At 43.7% G+C, this 16,181-nt stretch overlaps 1 protein-coding gene across 1 annotated transcript in view; it reads left to right on the forward strand.

The window, feature by feature from the left end:
- LOC139259705 (ATP-dependent Clp protease ATP-binding subunit clpX-like, mitochondrial) overlaps positions 1-16,181 on the forward strand; it is a 98,402-nt gene that overhangs the window by 57,415 nt on the left and 24,806 nt on the right. Inside the window, exons 6-9 of the mRNA XM_070875330.1 lie at positions 1,448-1,604; positions 3,668-3,793; positions 10,162-10,326; positions 14,207-14,295. Of these exons, the coding sequence (XP_070731431.1) occupies positions 1,448-1,604; positions 3,668-3,793; positions 10,162-10,326; positions 14,207-14,295 (537 nt within the window). The remainder of the gene's footprint in view (positions 1-1,447; positions 1,605-3,667; positions 3,794-10,161; positions 10,327-14,206; positions 14,296-16,181) is intronic.

Here is a 16,181-nt window from a genome sequence, read left to right on the forward strand (position 1 = left end):
CCCCCCTCGGCAGACTCTGAGTTAAGGGACTCGGGAGCCTGTTCTCTCTCCTCTGAGAGGGTTCATGTTCTACAGTCCAGCTTCTAAAAGATGGCACTCTGTACACAGTACCTGCTGGGTTTGAATCCTGAGGGTGAGTCATCTGCCTAGAACCGCAGGTCGAGGTCGTGAATGCCTGGCTCACAGAGATGGCCTTCTGCAGTGTGACTGTGGTCTGCCGACAGTAGCTTATGAAGAAGGCCCTCATGGCCGATTCCAGTGACAAAAATGTCTTGTAGCGCTTCATTGAGGTGGTTGCCGAAATCGCACTGTGCCGCCAGCCTTCTGAATCTGCGGCATATTTCGCGATTTCCTGGCCTTCAGGCTGTCGGTGGGTGTAGAACCGATGTCTGGCTGTGAGGATGCTCTCCTTGGGTTTGAGTTGCTCATGGATAAGGGTTACGAGCTCCTCCTACGTCTTGGTTGTTGTCTTCGCTGGTGCCAGCAAGTCCCTGATGAGGCCATAGACGGTGGGCCCACAACTTGTTAGCAAGATAGCTCTGCGCTTATCAGCCAGTGTGGCCGGGTCGTCTCCTGCTAGGTCGTTTGCTGTGAAGAAATGGTTGAACCTCTCCACAAAGGCATCCCAATCATCACCATCAGCGAACTGCTGCAACGTACCAAGGGTAGACATTTTCGCGTGAAGGTTCGTAATCTCATTGCCAATGTTTGTGTCCTTGGATGCTATAATAATGACTTCACGAGGCAGTGTGTTGTACTTGAACGGTAGTGACCTTAGTCCTTTATTAGTTAACTCCAGAGTGAGGATCACACCTGGTGGCCTGCCTTTTATACTAGGCCAGGTACACCTGTACAGGTAACCTACAAGTCTCCCACTGCTGTGCCCTCTGGTGGCAAACCTTGTGATAGTACCAATAGTAGCCATGTAGGATACATGACACACAGCTGGTTCAGGGTCTCAAGTTTCACATCAGTATAGTGGCTGGCCCTCTTTAGAACTCTGGCATTAGCCATACCTTCGCAAGCAACAGAGACAAACTCAGTGCTCAGGGCCTAGCTGCAAAACCTGCCCTTTACGAAGGCCAGGGAGCAGCTGCCTCGTTATCAGCAAATCAGCAACATCCGAAGTTCGCGGCCTAATCAGTGACTCCGCACGCAGACCGCTGCAAAGAGCCCATTCCCGCCACCAATACCGCACCGCACCTTTTTTTCAGCAAAAGTGCTGAATTTCCCTCTAATGACCGCCGCATCCATTCCAGTGGCAGTGAACGGCAAAAAGTGGCAGGTGCGCCTCGTTTCGGGCGGTGGGCAATTTCGGCCCCCATGTCTCTAAGTGAACATGTTAACATTTGAATCCTGCTTTTAATTAAATAAACTATTTTAAATTCAATTTAATGACCTGGTACTTCACACGTTATGGTAAATTGTTAACTGTCTTTGGTTTCAGCTCCATCAATTTCTGGATAAATATGTTATTGGTCAAAACCAAGCTAAGAAAGTTCTCTCAGTCGCTGTCTACAATCACTATAAACGACTTAAAAACAATATTTCATCTGAAGTCACACAGCATACTTATGGTGATGGCTACTCCAACTCTTCTAAAGGTAAATCTAATCTGGGACTTTTGATCTTTATAATTGTAAATCCCTACAGGTTAAAATCGATAATACTTGACAGCATAGATGGCCCGAGCAAAATCAGCAACTTTAAATCACTTTTGTTCGAGGCATTAAAATGAAAAGCTTTGCAGTTATATTGGAAAAGAAGGTCCTAAGTTCAATCTCTGGTCAGTGCTGAATTAGCCAATTTCAGCCAGGGGAACAGTGAGGGTTACATCAAGGGGAAGAGAATGAAATCAGTTATGACTCTACTGATCCCAATTAAAGTGACTCCTGCCGGAAATGTGTTTGGGTGTTAAATTGAGCCACATCGCACCCATTTTTTAGGCACTATGCAGCCATCAAAATGGGGTTAGGGTTTTGACAGGATCTTGGTAAACTGGTTTGTACGCGCACACGCACTTAACAATCGCTGGCAGCATGCAAAGCAGGCAGATCATGATGCTAATCTGTGTGCAATGCAGATTTTAAGCCACTGCTGGAAATTTGGAACTCCATACAACAGCCAATGCCCTGCAAGATAGAGGGAAGTGTGTCAGTGAGTGTCCTGCAATTTGTTTGGGTGATATGGCTTTCATGGTTGAATAACTGCCAGTGTGTGTGAGTAGTGAGTTGTGGGTGTGGGACTTGCAACGGTGCTAAGTGTGTGAGGATGAGGTAAAGTACTGATTGATAGAGAATGTTGGTAGGTGGGTGATATGAGTGCAGTGAATCGAGTAGATGATGAGGCTAATTGTGCAGCTGGTAGGATGTGCTATTTGAAGATTGAACTCACCTTGACAACTCGTGTTGGATCATTAAACTTCTTCTGGCAGTGCATCCACGTTCTTAGAGCTATACTCCTAGCAATGACCTCTGCCCCTACTTCCTCCCACTGCCTCCTGAGCATATGTCGCGAGTGCCTCCTGCCCAACTGCAGATATAGAATGTCTCTCCTTATTCCACCTCCTACACCAAGGTCTCCGGCACAGCATCAGAAAATCTTGTTGCTTGCTCTCTTGCATATTGAGCGATTCTTCAAAATATTAGATCACGGATTCAGTCAGTTCACAAAGGACTTCCACCACTTCTTCCAGACACACTAAACCTCCCTTTTAAGAGGCGCAGGTTGCTTTTAAGTAGCACTAACCACTCGCGATATTCTGCCCCCTGCTGATGCGTGCAGCCAATGAACAGTGCACGCAGTAATCATGTGAACCAGCAGACCGCTTGCAACACGATGAACATGCTTGGGCTAATCTCGTACTGCATTCCACGTGCCTGTTTACAAGGGTTAGCCAATTTCGCCCCCCCCCCCCCCCCCCACCCCCTCCCACAACCCACCTTTGTATTTATACTGATCAGGTGAGGACAGGTTTGGGGCTGGTTGTATGCCTCCCCCAAGGATGAATAGCTTTAGCTAACAGTCACTATCCACACCCACTTGTGAAGAATGATTTCTTGGGTTTGATACGAAGGCTGCTAGTGTCTGTGGAACCATTCCAGCATAAGTCACTGGAAAAAGAGAGAGGGATAAGGAGAGTAAATTATTAGTTCTTTACATTGGATAGTTTGTGGGATTTCCTTTAAAGTATATCACATTGGTGCATGTTACATTGCAGAACACTGTGTCTAAATACCATACACTAGGTCACACATTTCCTTGTGATGGTGCCATTGCTGGTTCAAAGTGTAATTCCACATGCTTTGCACAAAATATAAAAATAAGTGCTGATGTGCAAAATTGTCTAATGGGGCAAGATGGAATGGTCTCTAAAAATAATTTTAAAATGTTCTCTCGTCTCTATTGCTGCATTCATAAAATGCTCACTATTCATAATAGTCCACCTCAAAAGCCATATACCGTTATTTAGTAAAAATGTGAAAGAAAATTGCTTTGATGGAAACATTTTTAAAACTAAATAATATGAGACTAGAGTAAGTGAGGCAGGATTATTTCTGTTTATAGTTTCATTGCTGGATTGAACTTTTGCAAGAATATCACTAACATGAAGAGCAACATTACAAAATAAAGTTTTCTAAGGTGTTCATCCATTTGTTTCCAATAGAACTGCTGCAATTGACAAGATTGATTCCGCCCTCATCTTATTTATCACAACAGCCATTACCACAGAGAAGTTTGAGAAATAATGTTGACAAAAGTAATATCATTCTGCTTGGACCCACTGGTTCAGGTATAATGGAGTTTCAGTAGGATCAGAAATATGAATCTAACTATTGTACCATTTCATGTTATCTTTTTGTTTCAGTGACCCAATATAGTACAAAGAAAATTACCTGTAGTTTCATATCAAGTTTGGGTAAGAATGAATCTGGCATGTACATTGAAAGAATCTGCATTTATATAATGCCATGTTTCTCAGAACAGCCCAAAAGCATCACATCCAATTAATTAGTTTTGAAGTGCAAGCACAGCAGCCATTTTGCACACTGGAACATCCCAAAACAGCAATGAGATGAACAACCCATTAATCTGCTTTTGTTGGTATTAGTTGAGGGAGGAATGATGTCCAGAACACTTGAAGAACTCCCTGCTGTACTTTGAATGCCCACCTGAATCATTGGAGCAGCCAGACAAGATCTTCATTTAACATTTCATTCGAAGCATGGTACCTCCAAAAATGCAGAATTCCCTGAAATGTCTGGATAGATTAAGTTTGTGAGTGGTGCTTGAACTTACAACCCACTGATTCAGAAGCGAATGGTAGCATCAACTGGAACTGTACTCCCTGCCAAATTGCCATTTCCAGTTCAATACCTGGATTCAAATTAAGTCCTGTTCCTTACATTTCTTTGGTAGAACCACTATAGATTAAAATTGTGTTGTGCGATATTAATAACGAATGTGCTAACATGCTCCTGTGAAACTTCTTTGTTCTGAATTTTAACAAAAGCACTAACCTAGTTTAAATAAATGGGTTAGTGCCTTTGTTAGGAATCTTGATTGAAAGTTGGAACAATGGCAGAGTGCACCAAGGTTGTCTGATACTGCACTGGAGGGCTTGGTGAAGGAGGTAGAGAGGAGGAGGCGCATCCTCTATTCGCCAGGGGGCAGGAGGCATTCCTCCCACATGATGATGAGATAGTGGGAGGAGATTGCAGTCCAATTTAGCTAGCTGCGGGCTAAAAATTTGTTTGTTAGTGCCCAAGAGGGGCACTAACGGGCCACTAAGCGCTTGCTGCCCGAGCGCTGCGCTTTAGTACCTGTCGCGAACTTCATTGGTGGTTTAGCGGCAGCGCTATCAGTTAACTTTACACACTCTAGCGCCACCCATTTGGTTGATGTCATGAGTGTGCAACGCAACATTTTAAGAACATAAGAAATAGGAGCAGGAGTAGACCATTTGTGCCCTCGGGCCTGCTCCGCCAATCAATGAGATCATGGCTGATCTGATGTTGGCCTCAACTCCACTTCCCTGCCCGCTCCCCATAACCCTTGACTCTCTTATTATTCAAAATTCTGTCTATTTCCACCTTAAATACACTCAATGACCCAGCCTCCACAGCTCTCTGGGGTAGAGAATTCCAAAGCTTCACGACCATCTGAGAGAAAAAATTCCTCCTCATTAAATGGGCAACCCCTTATTCTGAAACTATACCCGCTGGTTCTAGATTCCTCCATGAGGTGAAACATCCTCTCTGCATCTACCCTGTCAAGCCCCCTCATAATCTTATATTTTTCAATAAGATCACCTCTCATTCTTCTACACTCCAATGAGTACAGGCCCAACCTGCTCAACCTTTCTTCATATGACAACCCCTTCATCTTAGGAATCACCCTCATGAACCTTCTCTGAACTGCCTCCAACGCGAGTTTTTCCCTCCATAAATATGGAGACCAAAACTGTACGCAGTTGGTCTCAGCAACACCTTAATATAGTTGTAGCAGGACTTCCCTACTTTTTACTTGCAATAAAGGCCAACATTCTAATTGCCTTCCTAATTAATTGCTGTACCTGCATGCTAACTTTTTGTGTTTCATGTACAAGGACTCCCAGATCCCTTTGCATTTTGTAATCTCTCCCCATTTAAATAATAATTAGCACGACCAAAGTGGATAACCGCACATTTTCCCACATAATACTCCATCTGCCAAATTTTTGCCCACTCACTTTGCCTATCTATACCCTTTGCAGATTCTTTGCATCCTCCACACAACTTGCTTTCCCATCAATCTTTGTATCATCAGCAAATTTGGCTACATTACACTCGGTCCCGTGAGCTCTTATATTGTGCAGTAAGTAACCTTTTATGTGGCACCTTATCGAATGCCTTCTGGAAATCCAAATACACAATCTGTATTGGTTCCCCTTTATCCACCTTGCTCATTACATTCTCAAAGAACTCCAGCAAATTTATCAAACATGATTTCCCTTTCATAAAACCATACTGATTCTGCTTGACTGTATTATCATTTTCTAAATGTCCTGCTATTACTTCCTTAATAATGGACTCCAGCATTTTCCCAATGACAGATGTTAGGCTAACTGGTCTATAGTTTCCTGCTTTTTGTCTGCCTCCTTTCTTAAATAGGGGTGTTACATTTGCAGTTTTCCAATCTGCTGGGACCTTTTCAGAATCCAGGGAACTTTGGTCGATTACAACCAATGCATCCACTATCTCTGCAGCCACTTCTTTTAAAACCTTAGGACGCAGGCCTCAGGTCCAGGGGACATGTCCACCTTTGGGCCCATTAGTTTGCGTAGTACTTTTTCTCTAGTGATAGTGATTGTTTTAAGTTTCCCCACCCCCTTCCCAGTAGCCCCTTGATTATCAGTTATTGGGATGCTTTTAGTGACTTCTACCGTGAAGACCGATAAAAAATATTTGTTCAAAGTCTGCCATTTCCCTGTTTCTCATTATTAATTCCCCAGTCTCATCTTCTAGGGGACCAACATTTACTTTAGCTACTCTCTTTTTATATACCTGTAGAAGCTCTTACTGTCTATTTTTATATTTCTTGCTAGTTTACTCTCATAAACTATCTTCGCTCTCTTTATTATATTTTTAGTCGTCCTTTGCTAGTTTCTAAAAATTTCCCAATCTTCTGGCCAACCATTAATCTTTGCAACATTGTATGCCTTTGTTTTCAATTTGATACCATCCTTAACTTCCTTTGTTAGCCACGGATGGTTCATTCTTCTCTTAGTCTTTCTTTCTCACTGGAATATATCTTTGCTGAGTGTTATGAAATATCTCCTTAAATGTCTGCCACTGCTTTTCTACCGTCATACCCTTTAATCCATTTTCCCAGTCCACTTTAGCCAACTCTGCCTTCATACCTTTGTAATTGCCTTTATTTAAGTTCAGGACACTAGCTTGTGACCTAGCTTTCTCACCCTCAAACTAAATTCTATCATGCTATGACGACTCTTCCCAAGAGGATCCTTTACTATGAGATCATTAATTAATCCAGTCTCATTACATATTACCAGATCTAAAATAATCTGCTCTCTAGTTGGTTCCACAATGTATTGTTCTAAGAAACCAACCCGAATGCACTCTATGAACTCTTCCTCAAGACTACCTTTGCCAAATTGATTTGTCCAATCAATATGAAGATTTAAATAACCCATGATTACTTTTGTATCTTTCTTACAATCTTCCATTATTTCTTGATTTACACTCTGTCCTACAGTGTAGCTACTGTTAGAGGGCCTATAAAGTACTCCCACCAGTGACTTCTTTCCCTTATTAATTCCTGTCTCCACCTAAACTGATTCTACACCTTGATCTTCTGAGCCAATTTCATTTCTCAGTACTGCACTGATCTCATCCTTTATTCATAGAGCTACCCCACCTCCTTTTCCTTTCTGCCTATCCTTCCGAAATGGCAAATAACCCTGAATATTCAGTTCCCAGCCTTGGTCACCTTGTAACCACGTCTCTGTAATGGCTATCAGATCATACCCATTGATTTCTATTTGTCCCATCAACTCATCTATCTTGTTACGAATGCTGCGTGCATTCAGATAAAGAGCTTTTCAATTTATGTTTTTACCATTTTTCCCTATTCTAACCCCAGTTTCTGATGCTCTGTCCCTTCATGTCTCACTCTAGTTATCATTACCTCTAACGCTACCCTGCACTATTGCCTTCTTCTTTCTTTTTGACTTTTAAAATTTTCGCTCACCTTAGCGCCGCGATCCCGAACTTCACTCCTTTTGCCTGGCACCGTCACCGACAGGGAGAGCAGGCGTTCTGTGGAAGCTCCTGGAGCGATATTAACGTAGAAACATAGAAACATAGAAAAAAGGAGCAGTAGTTGGCCATTTGGCCCTTCGAGTCTGCATCACCATTCAATATGATCATGGCTGATCCTCTATCTCAACACCATATTCCCACTTTCCCCCCATACCCCTTGTTGCCTTTTGTTTCTAGAAATCTATCTATCTCTCTCTTAAATATATTCAATGACTTGGCCTCCACAGCCTTCTGTGGTAGAGAATTCCACAGGTTCACCATCCTCTGAGTGAAAGAATTTCTATCATCTCGGTCCTAAATTTCCTACCCCGTATCCTGAGACTGTGCCCCCTTGTTCTAGAAATCCCAGCCAGGGGAAACATCCTCCCCACATCCAGTCTATCCAACCCAGTCAGAATTTTATACGTTACAATGAGATCCTCTCTCATTCTTCTAAACTCTGGTGAATACAGACTGTGTCCACCCAATCTCTCCTCATACGACAGTCCTGCCATCCCAGGAGTCAGTCTGGTGAACCTTCGCTCCACTCACTCTATGGCAAGTATATCCTTTCTTCGGTAAGGAGACCAAAACTGCACACAATACTCCAGGTGTGGTCTCACCAAGGCCCTGTATAACTGTAGTAAGAAAATCCTTGCTCCTGTACTCAAATCCTCTTGCAATGAAGGCCAACATACCATTTGCCTTCCTAACTGCTTGCTGCACCTGCATGTCTGCTTTCAATGGCTGGTGTACAAGGACACCCAGGTCCCTCTGTACATCAACACTTCCCAAGCCATCACCAATTAAATAATACTTTGTCCTTATGTTTTTCCTACCAAATATTATAAGGCAGGAGCAGGTGGGTGGTCAGTGTAAAATCTTTTAATATTTCTGTGATTCTGTGAAGTCTGATATACTGCTGCTGATGTTTCTAAACCTCCCTTCAACTATTTCCTAGCGCCACAACTTCATTATCCCTGCAGTGTTACCGCTACGTAGTACCCTAAAAGTAGCGTGGAACGCTTCCCTTAGCGCTCCACAGCATCTTGAGACGCTAATAGTTAATATTAGTACGAGTAGGAGTAAATGGGTACTTTTCAGAATGGCAGACAGTGACTAGTGGGGTACCGCAAGGTTCTGTGTTGGGGCCCCAGCTGTTTACACTGTACATTAATGATTTAGACGAGGGGATTAAATGTAGTATCTCCAAATTTGCGGATGACACTAAGTTGGGTGGCAGTGTGAGCTGCAAGGAGGATTCTATGAGGCTGCAGAGTGACTTGGATAGGTTAGGTGAGTGGGCAAATGCATGGCAGATGAAGTATAATGTGGATAAATGTGAGGTTATCCACTTTGGTGGTAAAAACAGAGAGACAGACTATTATCTGAATGGTGACAGATTAGGAAAAGGGGAGGTGCAACGAGACCTGGGTGTCATGGTACATCAGTCATTGAAGGTTGGCATGCAGGTACAGCAGGCGGTTAAGAAAGCAAATGGCATGTTGGCCATCATATCGAGGGGATTTGAGTACAGGGGAAGGGAGGTGTTACTACAGTTGTACAGGGCCTTGGTGAGGCCACACCTGGAGTATTGTGCACAGTTTTGGTCTCCTAACTTGAGGCAGGACATTTTTGCTATTGAGTGAGTGCAGCGAAGGTTCACCAGACTGATTCCCGGGATGGCGGGACTGACATATCAAGAAAGACTGGATCAACTGGGCTTGTATTCACTGGAGTTCAGAAGAATGAGAGGGGATCTCATAGAAACGTTTAAAATTCTGATGGGTTTAGACAGGTTAGATGCAGGAAGAATGTTCCCAATGTTGGGGAAGTTCAGAACCAGGGGTCATAGTCTAAGGATAAGGGGTAAGCCATTTAGGACCGAGATGAGGAGAAACTTCTTCACCCAGAGAGTGGTGAACCTGTGGAATTCTCAACCACAGAAAGTTGTTGAGGCCAATTCACTAAATATATTCAAAAAGGAGTTAGAAGAAGCCCTTACTACGAGGGGGATCAAGGGGTATTGCGAGAAAGCAGGAATGGGGTACTGAGGTTGCATGTTCAGCCATGAACTCATTGAATGGCAGTGCAGGCTCGATGGCCCGAATGGCCTACTCCTGCACCTATTTTCTATGTTTCTATGTTTCTATCCCGGTTGGAGGCAGTAACATTGACTGCTGCTAAAATCCGTCCCCAGTCAGTGTCACCGCCTCAAACCGGGCTATAGAGAATTTTTAGCCCAATATCTCTGAAGTTTTAAGTTGAATTATAGTGAGTTTTTTTTAGTGACAAAAATGTTTTAATTTTTTTGTCACTTTTTAATTACAAATTCAAATATTCTGTTTGCATTTTATAGGGAAAACTTTGTTGGCCCAGACTCTGGCAAAGTGCTTGGATGTGCCATTTGCTATCTGTGACTGCGCATGTCTAACGCAAGCAGGATATGTTGGTGAGGACGTTGAATCGGTTATTGCTAAGCTACTGCAGGATGCAAACTTCAATGTTGCAAGAGCTCAACAAGGTAAAAGCATTTTTGTTTTTGCCAAGAAAAGAATCAAGTGAGAGCAATCAGTGAATATTGGGATTTGAATTTTCTTTACCATTTTTTATATTTGTTCAAATGCATCAATACATTGATGGTTTTGCTTATGGTGATGTCAAGGATAGGGGATTACAAATTGCATCGCGCCCCATTTAAGGTGATAACTTTTGCGGGAGCGCAATTCCAGTGGATGCGAACTTCCAGTTTAGTGCTGCCAGAATCACAGGCTCCTTCCTTCCCTTAAAGGGAAGGGCCATTGCTGGCATGATTTGAGCCTGGAAATGCTGAGCGATGCGACCTGCGATCCATGAAGAGCAGCCCCAAGCACTGTAAGAGAGTGCAGGGCTGCTCAAGCGCGCCATGGGAAACAGTCAAAAATCAGCACAAAAGACTCTGAATAAAATTTTGGGCTACCTGGCCACCACTGCCTTTAAGTATCACTCCCCAAGCGGCCGGCCGAGCTCACAACGCCTCCTGCAGCTGCCATTGTTGACGCCGGGCAACGCTGCAGGGGGCGGAAGCGAATTTAGTACCTGGGGCAGTAACGGGGCATTGCACATGACGTCACGATCTCCGGGGCGCGGGTGATTGAGTCATTATGGTTTACCACCAGTGCTAACCTGCAAGGGAAGTTTGCGGATGTCAGTACTTTTGCCGCGCCAGGTCTGAAAGCCGTTAGCGCACCATTATCACCCCCTGGAGGGACTAACGCAAGGCGCAAAGGAGGCCAATTTATCCCCCAGGGTGTTTTATAACAGGAGACTTATATCCTTCGGGTGAGATGTTAAACTGAGGCCCATCTGCTCTCTCAAGTGGATGACAAAATCCCATAGCACTATTTCGGAGAAGAGCATGGGAGCCCTGGCCAATACTTATCCCTCAGTCAACATCAGAAAAACAGATTCTATGGTCATTATCACATTGCTGTTTGTCAGAGCGTGCTGTGCACAAATTGTCTGCTGCGTTTCCTACATTACAACAGTGACTACACTCCAAAAGTATTTCATTAGCTGTAAAGAGCTTTGAGATGTCTGGTGGTCATGAAAGGCGCTATATAAGTGGAAGTCTTTTTTTATGGCGATCAAAGATTGGGAGGAGGTCGAGTTTTCCATTTTTAATTTAAACAAAACAAAATTAGCAAAATATATCCCAAAGAACTCAATCATGGCTTTCAAAAGGGAATTGAATAAGTACCTGAAGGAAAAAAAAAATGCAAGGCTACGCGGAAAGGGCGGGGAGTGTTCTTGCAGAGAGCCGGCATGGGCTCGATGGTCCAAATGGCCCCCTGTGCTGTAACCATTCTATAAGAGGACTGTCTTTTGAGGAGAGATTGAGTAGAATGAGCCTATATTCTCAGGAGCTTTGAAGATTGAGAGGAGATCTCATTGAAACATGTAAAATTCTTAGAGGGATTGACAGGGTAGATGTTGAGAGGTTGTTTCTCCTGGATGGAATGTCCAGAACTAGGGATCATAGTCTCAGGATAAGGGGTCAGCTATTTTGGAGTAAGATGGGGAGACATTTCTTCACTCAGAGGGTCGTGAATCATTGGAATTCTCTACCCCAGAGGGCTGTTGATGCTCAGTCATTGAGTATAATCAAGATTGAGATCGATAGATTCTTGGGCACTAATGGAATCAAGGGATATCGGGATCAGGTGGGAAAGTGGAGTTGAGGTAGAAGTTCAGTCATGATCTTATTGAATGGCGCAGCAGGCTCGAGGGGAAGAATAGCCTACTCCTACTCCTATTTCTTATATTCTTATGTCGAGGTTTAATGCTTTCCATATGTATATTTTAACAAAAGCAGCTATTGATTTTACTACTTTGCAAGCCAAGTAATTCCTTTACGTCCACAGATCAAGCCATTTACTGTCAGTATAATTAATATTTGTATGAGTGCCATGGTTGCATTTCCTTGTGTTCATGGTGAAAAGACAATATTCTAAACTAAAGCCTCTGGCTCTTTTCAAACCATGTCTGGGATAGTGTTCCTGAACACTCAACAATTCCTCAAGAGCTGCTGTATTCAATACTCAATATTGGAGATCATGTCAGATGCTGTCATGATACCTTCTCGCTGCAGCCTGTCCAGCTCAATTTCCACTTTCTCTCGCATCATATATAGCACCGCCCGTGCCTTGTGGTGGATGGGTCGTGTACCGGGAGCCAAGTGAATCTGCACCTTCGCCCCCGAGAAACTTCTGATGCCTGGCTCAAACAATGACGGGAACTTGCTCAGAACTTGGGCACATGAGGTGTTGTCAACGGACGAGACCGCTCTGATGTCGTCCCAGTTCCAATGGATTTTTCCCAGCCAGCTTTTGCTGAACAATGTGGGATTATCTCCTGGTACAATCCATATTGGGAGTTCGTGCACTGCTCCATCATAGGAGACTTTTACTGCTGCGCTGCCAAATACAGGGATCAGCTCTTTAGTGTAAGTTCTTAGCTTGGTATGAATGGGGCTAAGCTTGGGCCTGTGTGCCTTGTTGCACCATAGCCTGTCGAAGGCATTTTGACTCACACCCGTGTCCAGTCCCATGGATACTGGAATTCCGTCCAGTTCGACTTTTAGCATGATCGGTGGATATTTCGTGCTGAAGGTGTGTACCCCGTACACTTCTACCCCCTTGGTTTGAGTCTCTAGTTAAGCTTGATCCGCCATGGATCGATCCTCCTCTGCAACGTGGTGGTTTGCAGGGTTTGCAGCTCGTCTGCAAATTCGCTGGAGGTGTCCCATTGTTCCACAGCGTTTGCACACAAAGTGTTTGAAGCAGCATTGATGGGCTCGATGATCACCTACACAGCACCAACAAAGTGTTAACTGCCTCGCATTAACGTTTGATGGTGGACTCTGGGTCATCTGAGGTCGTTCAGCTGCAGGCGTGTACGTTCTGCCATATGCAGTCCTGCCTGAAAATGACGTTACTTTGTGTACAGTACTTGCCGAAACCTCTTTATGCTGCGAAATTTGTTTAGTGTTATTGCTGGTGGACATAAATGGTGGCTATCGTTATGGCTTTGCTCAGGTTCGGTGTTTCAGCAGTCCATAGTTTGCGAAGGATAACCTCATGGCCAATGCCAAACAAAAAGAAGTCTCTGAGCATTTGCTCAAGGAATCCACCGAATTCGCAATGTCCTGCAAGGCACCTTACTTCGGCCTTCAGACCATTGACATGTGTAAAATCGATACCTTGCCATCAGAACGCTCTCCTTCAGGTTTAGGTGCTCCCGGACCAACGTACACAGTTCTTCATACGATTTGGTTGTTGCTTTCACTGGAGCAAGAAGATTCTTCATGAGGCCATAGATTATTGCCCCACAGATGGTGAGGAGGATCGCCCTTCGTTTGACAGTGTTCTCACCCCCTTCCAGCTCGTTGGCCATGAAGTATGAGTCAACTCGCTCCACGAAGGCCTCCCAATCGTCCCCTTCTGAGAATTTCTCCAGGATACCAACAGTTCTCTGCATTTTAAGTGATTGTTTGTTATCTCATCGCCAGTTGTTATGTTCATAATAAAGTAATGTAACTGAGTACTGTAGACATGAGTAAGTGTGACCTTAGCTCCTTTATTCAAACTCCAGAGTGTTGGTACAGCATGGGAGGCCTGCTTATATACAGTGCTCCCAAGGGACTCGAACAGATATGCCCTCTGGTGGCAGTATGATACAGGTTACATAGGGTTGTATACATAACAGGGGTCACCATCATCAGCCACAGAGGGTGCATCTTCCTCTATTTGTGGAACCATAAACAGCGCACGTTGTGTTGCAGGCTGTGATACGAGTGTATCAGAGTGTGTCAGTGAGATGGTACTGTTTTCGAATATTTATTTGTGTCTTTTTTAATCTGTAAGGAATTGTGTTTCTTGATGAAGTGGATAAGATTGGAGCAGTTCCAGGAATACACCAGCTTCGTGACGTAGGGGGAGAAGGTGTGCAACAAGTGAGTGATAATATCCAATGATACAGCAGAGAGGCAAGTTTTTAATTGATGGTGCAAATCTGCTGTAGAAATACAGCTCAGATTATAGAAATGGTGATGGCTAGCTAGGAACAATTTAAAAAATAGCAATTTTTGAGAAATACTTTTTGCACACTATTTTGCCAAATATTTTTCTATGTGGCAGGGTAGTAGAAGTAACTCAGCTGGAGGTTTTTAGATGGTATGTAAATAGAAAACAATACCTTTATGATAATTACATTTACTTAATGTTTACAGCCTAAATTGCACAATTTTTGTTGCTTGCACATTTTAGAGGAGATTTTCATGAATTTGCTGCCCAGATGCATGGAACCACATGCCTGTAAAAGAACCCACCTGATTTTACTCTGTTCATTTAAATGGAGGGAAATCTGACAGGTTCTTTTACTGATTGCACTCCAATTTGTTGATTTTCTGATATTCCAGTTGATTGAGTATGCCTGGGCACAGACCCAGAAAAATATCCTCCATTAACTGATGGAGGTATTTGGGTCTTTGATTTGCTGGTAGGTCTGTGTATATGGTGATATCTCATTGAAAACTAAGTAGAATGTAACCTAAAAATGACTGTGCAATAGTCAGTGGTTAATGTGGGTTACTAAAAGGTTTGTAAGGGGTTTTCACAGGGTTGTTGTTGTGCCTTGGGTGTCTCTCTCTGGGCTTCTGCCCTCACAGCTTATGCCTGGCCTGTGAGGTACCCTGAGTGCTGCAAGAGCACCCCTGGAGAGACTGTGTCCACAGCTTATGAAGGGGGTTTTGAGACTCGTGCGTCCCCACAGCTTATGCCTAGCCTGTGAGGCACCTGTGAGTGTCAAACACTCCTAACCCCTTCTTCCCTAGCCTGTGACACACAGTTGAGCGTTTTCGAGGCGCTCCTAGCTTCCCTTACACGGTTCTGACATAAGACTCACGATCAGGAGATGTAATACAATAGAACTGAGACAAGGTGATTCCAAGAGGAACTTTAGGCTTCCAATTTATTTGGCAAGGTGTAACTCAACAAACAGCAATACACCAACAAAACAATCCCCCTAAATCCCACTAAACGGACACAACAAATATCTTTACACCAGTTTAGCAGTACAATGCCCAACCTCCCACCTTTCCTGGCCTAACTGAGTTGTGAGTTCTGGGGACCAGAGGTTATACTCACTACTGTGCCTTCCGCAGTCTGGTGGTTTGTTTCTTCTATCTTTGGTGTCTTCGGACGCTGGTTTTCCTTCAGTGTCGAGAGGCCTGTGGTTGTGGTTGTTGAATCACCAGGGCAGGGAAAATCATCACTCCTCTATACCACTACGTCAGAAACCCCTTTTTTTATAGCCAGATTATCCAGTCCGCCTCTCCTGCTGAAGTCGATTCTTCTCATTGGTGGACTTTTGATTTTGAAAAATGCAGCAGTTTGAGGTTTTTAGTTTTTTTTTTCCCACTGATCTTAACCTACTCAAGGTTTGAGTGGGTGTTGATTGCATTGGCCTCCTGTAGCCATTGTGCTAGTCTGGCCTGAGCCAGATATTTCTATGCCTGATGAAAAAGGTGTTGGAATATGTATGTGGCATTGTTTAAATGCTAATGTTTTCAAGGGGCAAGTTTCGAGGGTATACAGTTCCGAGACAATTTGATTAGTTCCAATGTCCAAACTGGCCCTTTTGATATTGACTCCACCCCTTTTCTTGCAGACCTTTAAAAAAAATCCCAAATTCGATTAAAGTTCGTAGTTTCTTCCATGTGCACTTTAGGATTTCAAACTTTCTGGTAGATAGTTCCAAATTAAATTCCCTTTCCTATGAGTCCAAACACTGGGGGGGGGGGGGGGTCTCCATTTGTGTCCCAAAGTTTTCCTTCCATCG

This window comes from Pristiophorus japonicus, chromosome 1 (genome assembly GCF_044704955.1).
Source record: "Pristiophorus japonicus isolate sPriJap1 chromosome 1, sPriJap1.hap1, whole genome shotgun sequence".
NCBI classification, from domain to species: Eukaryota; Metazoa; Chordata; class Chondrichthyes; family Pristiophoridae; genus Pristiophorus; species Pristiophorus japonicus.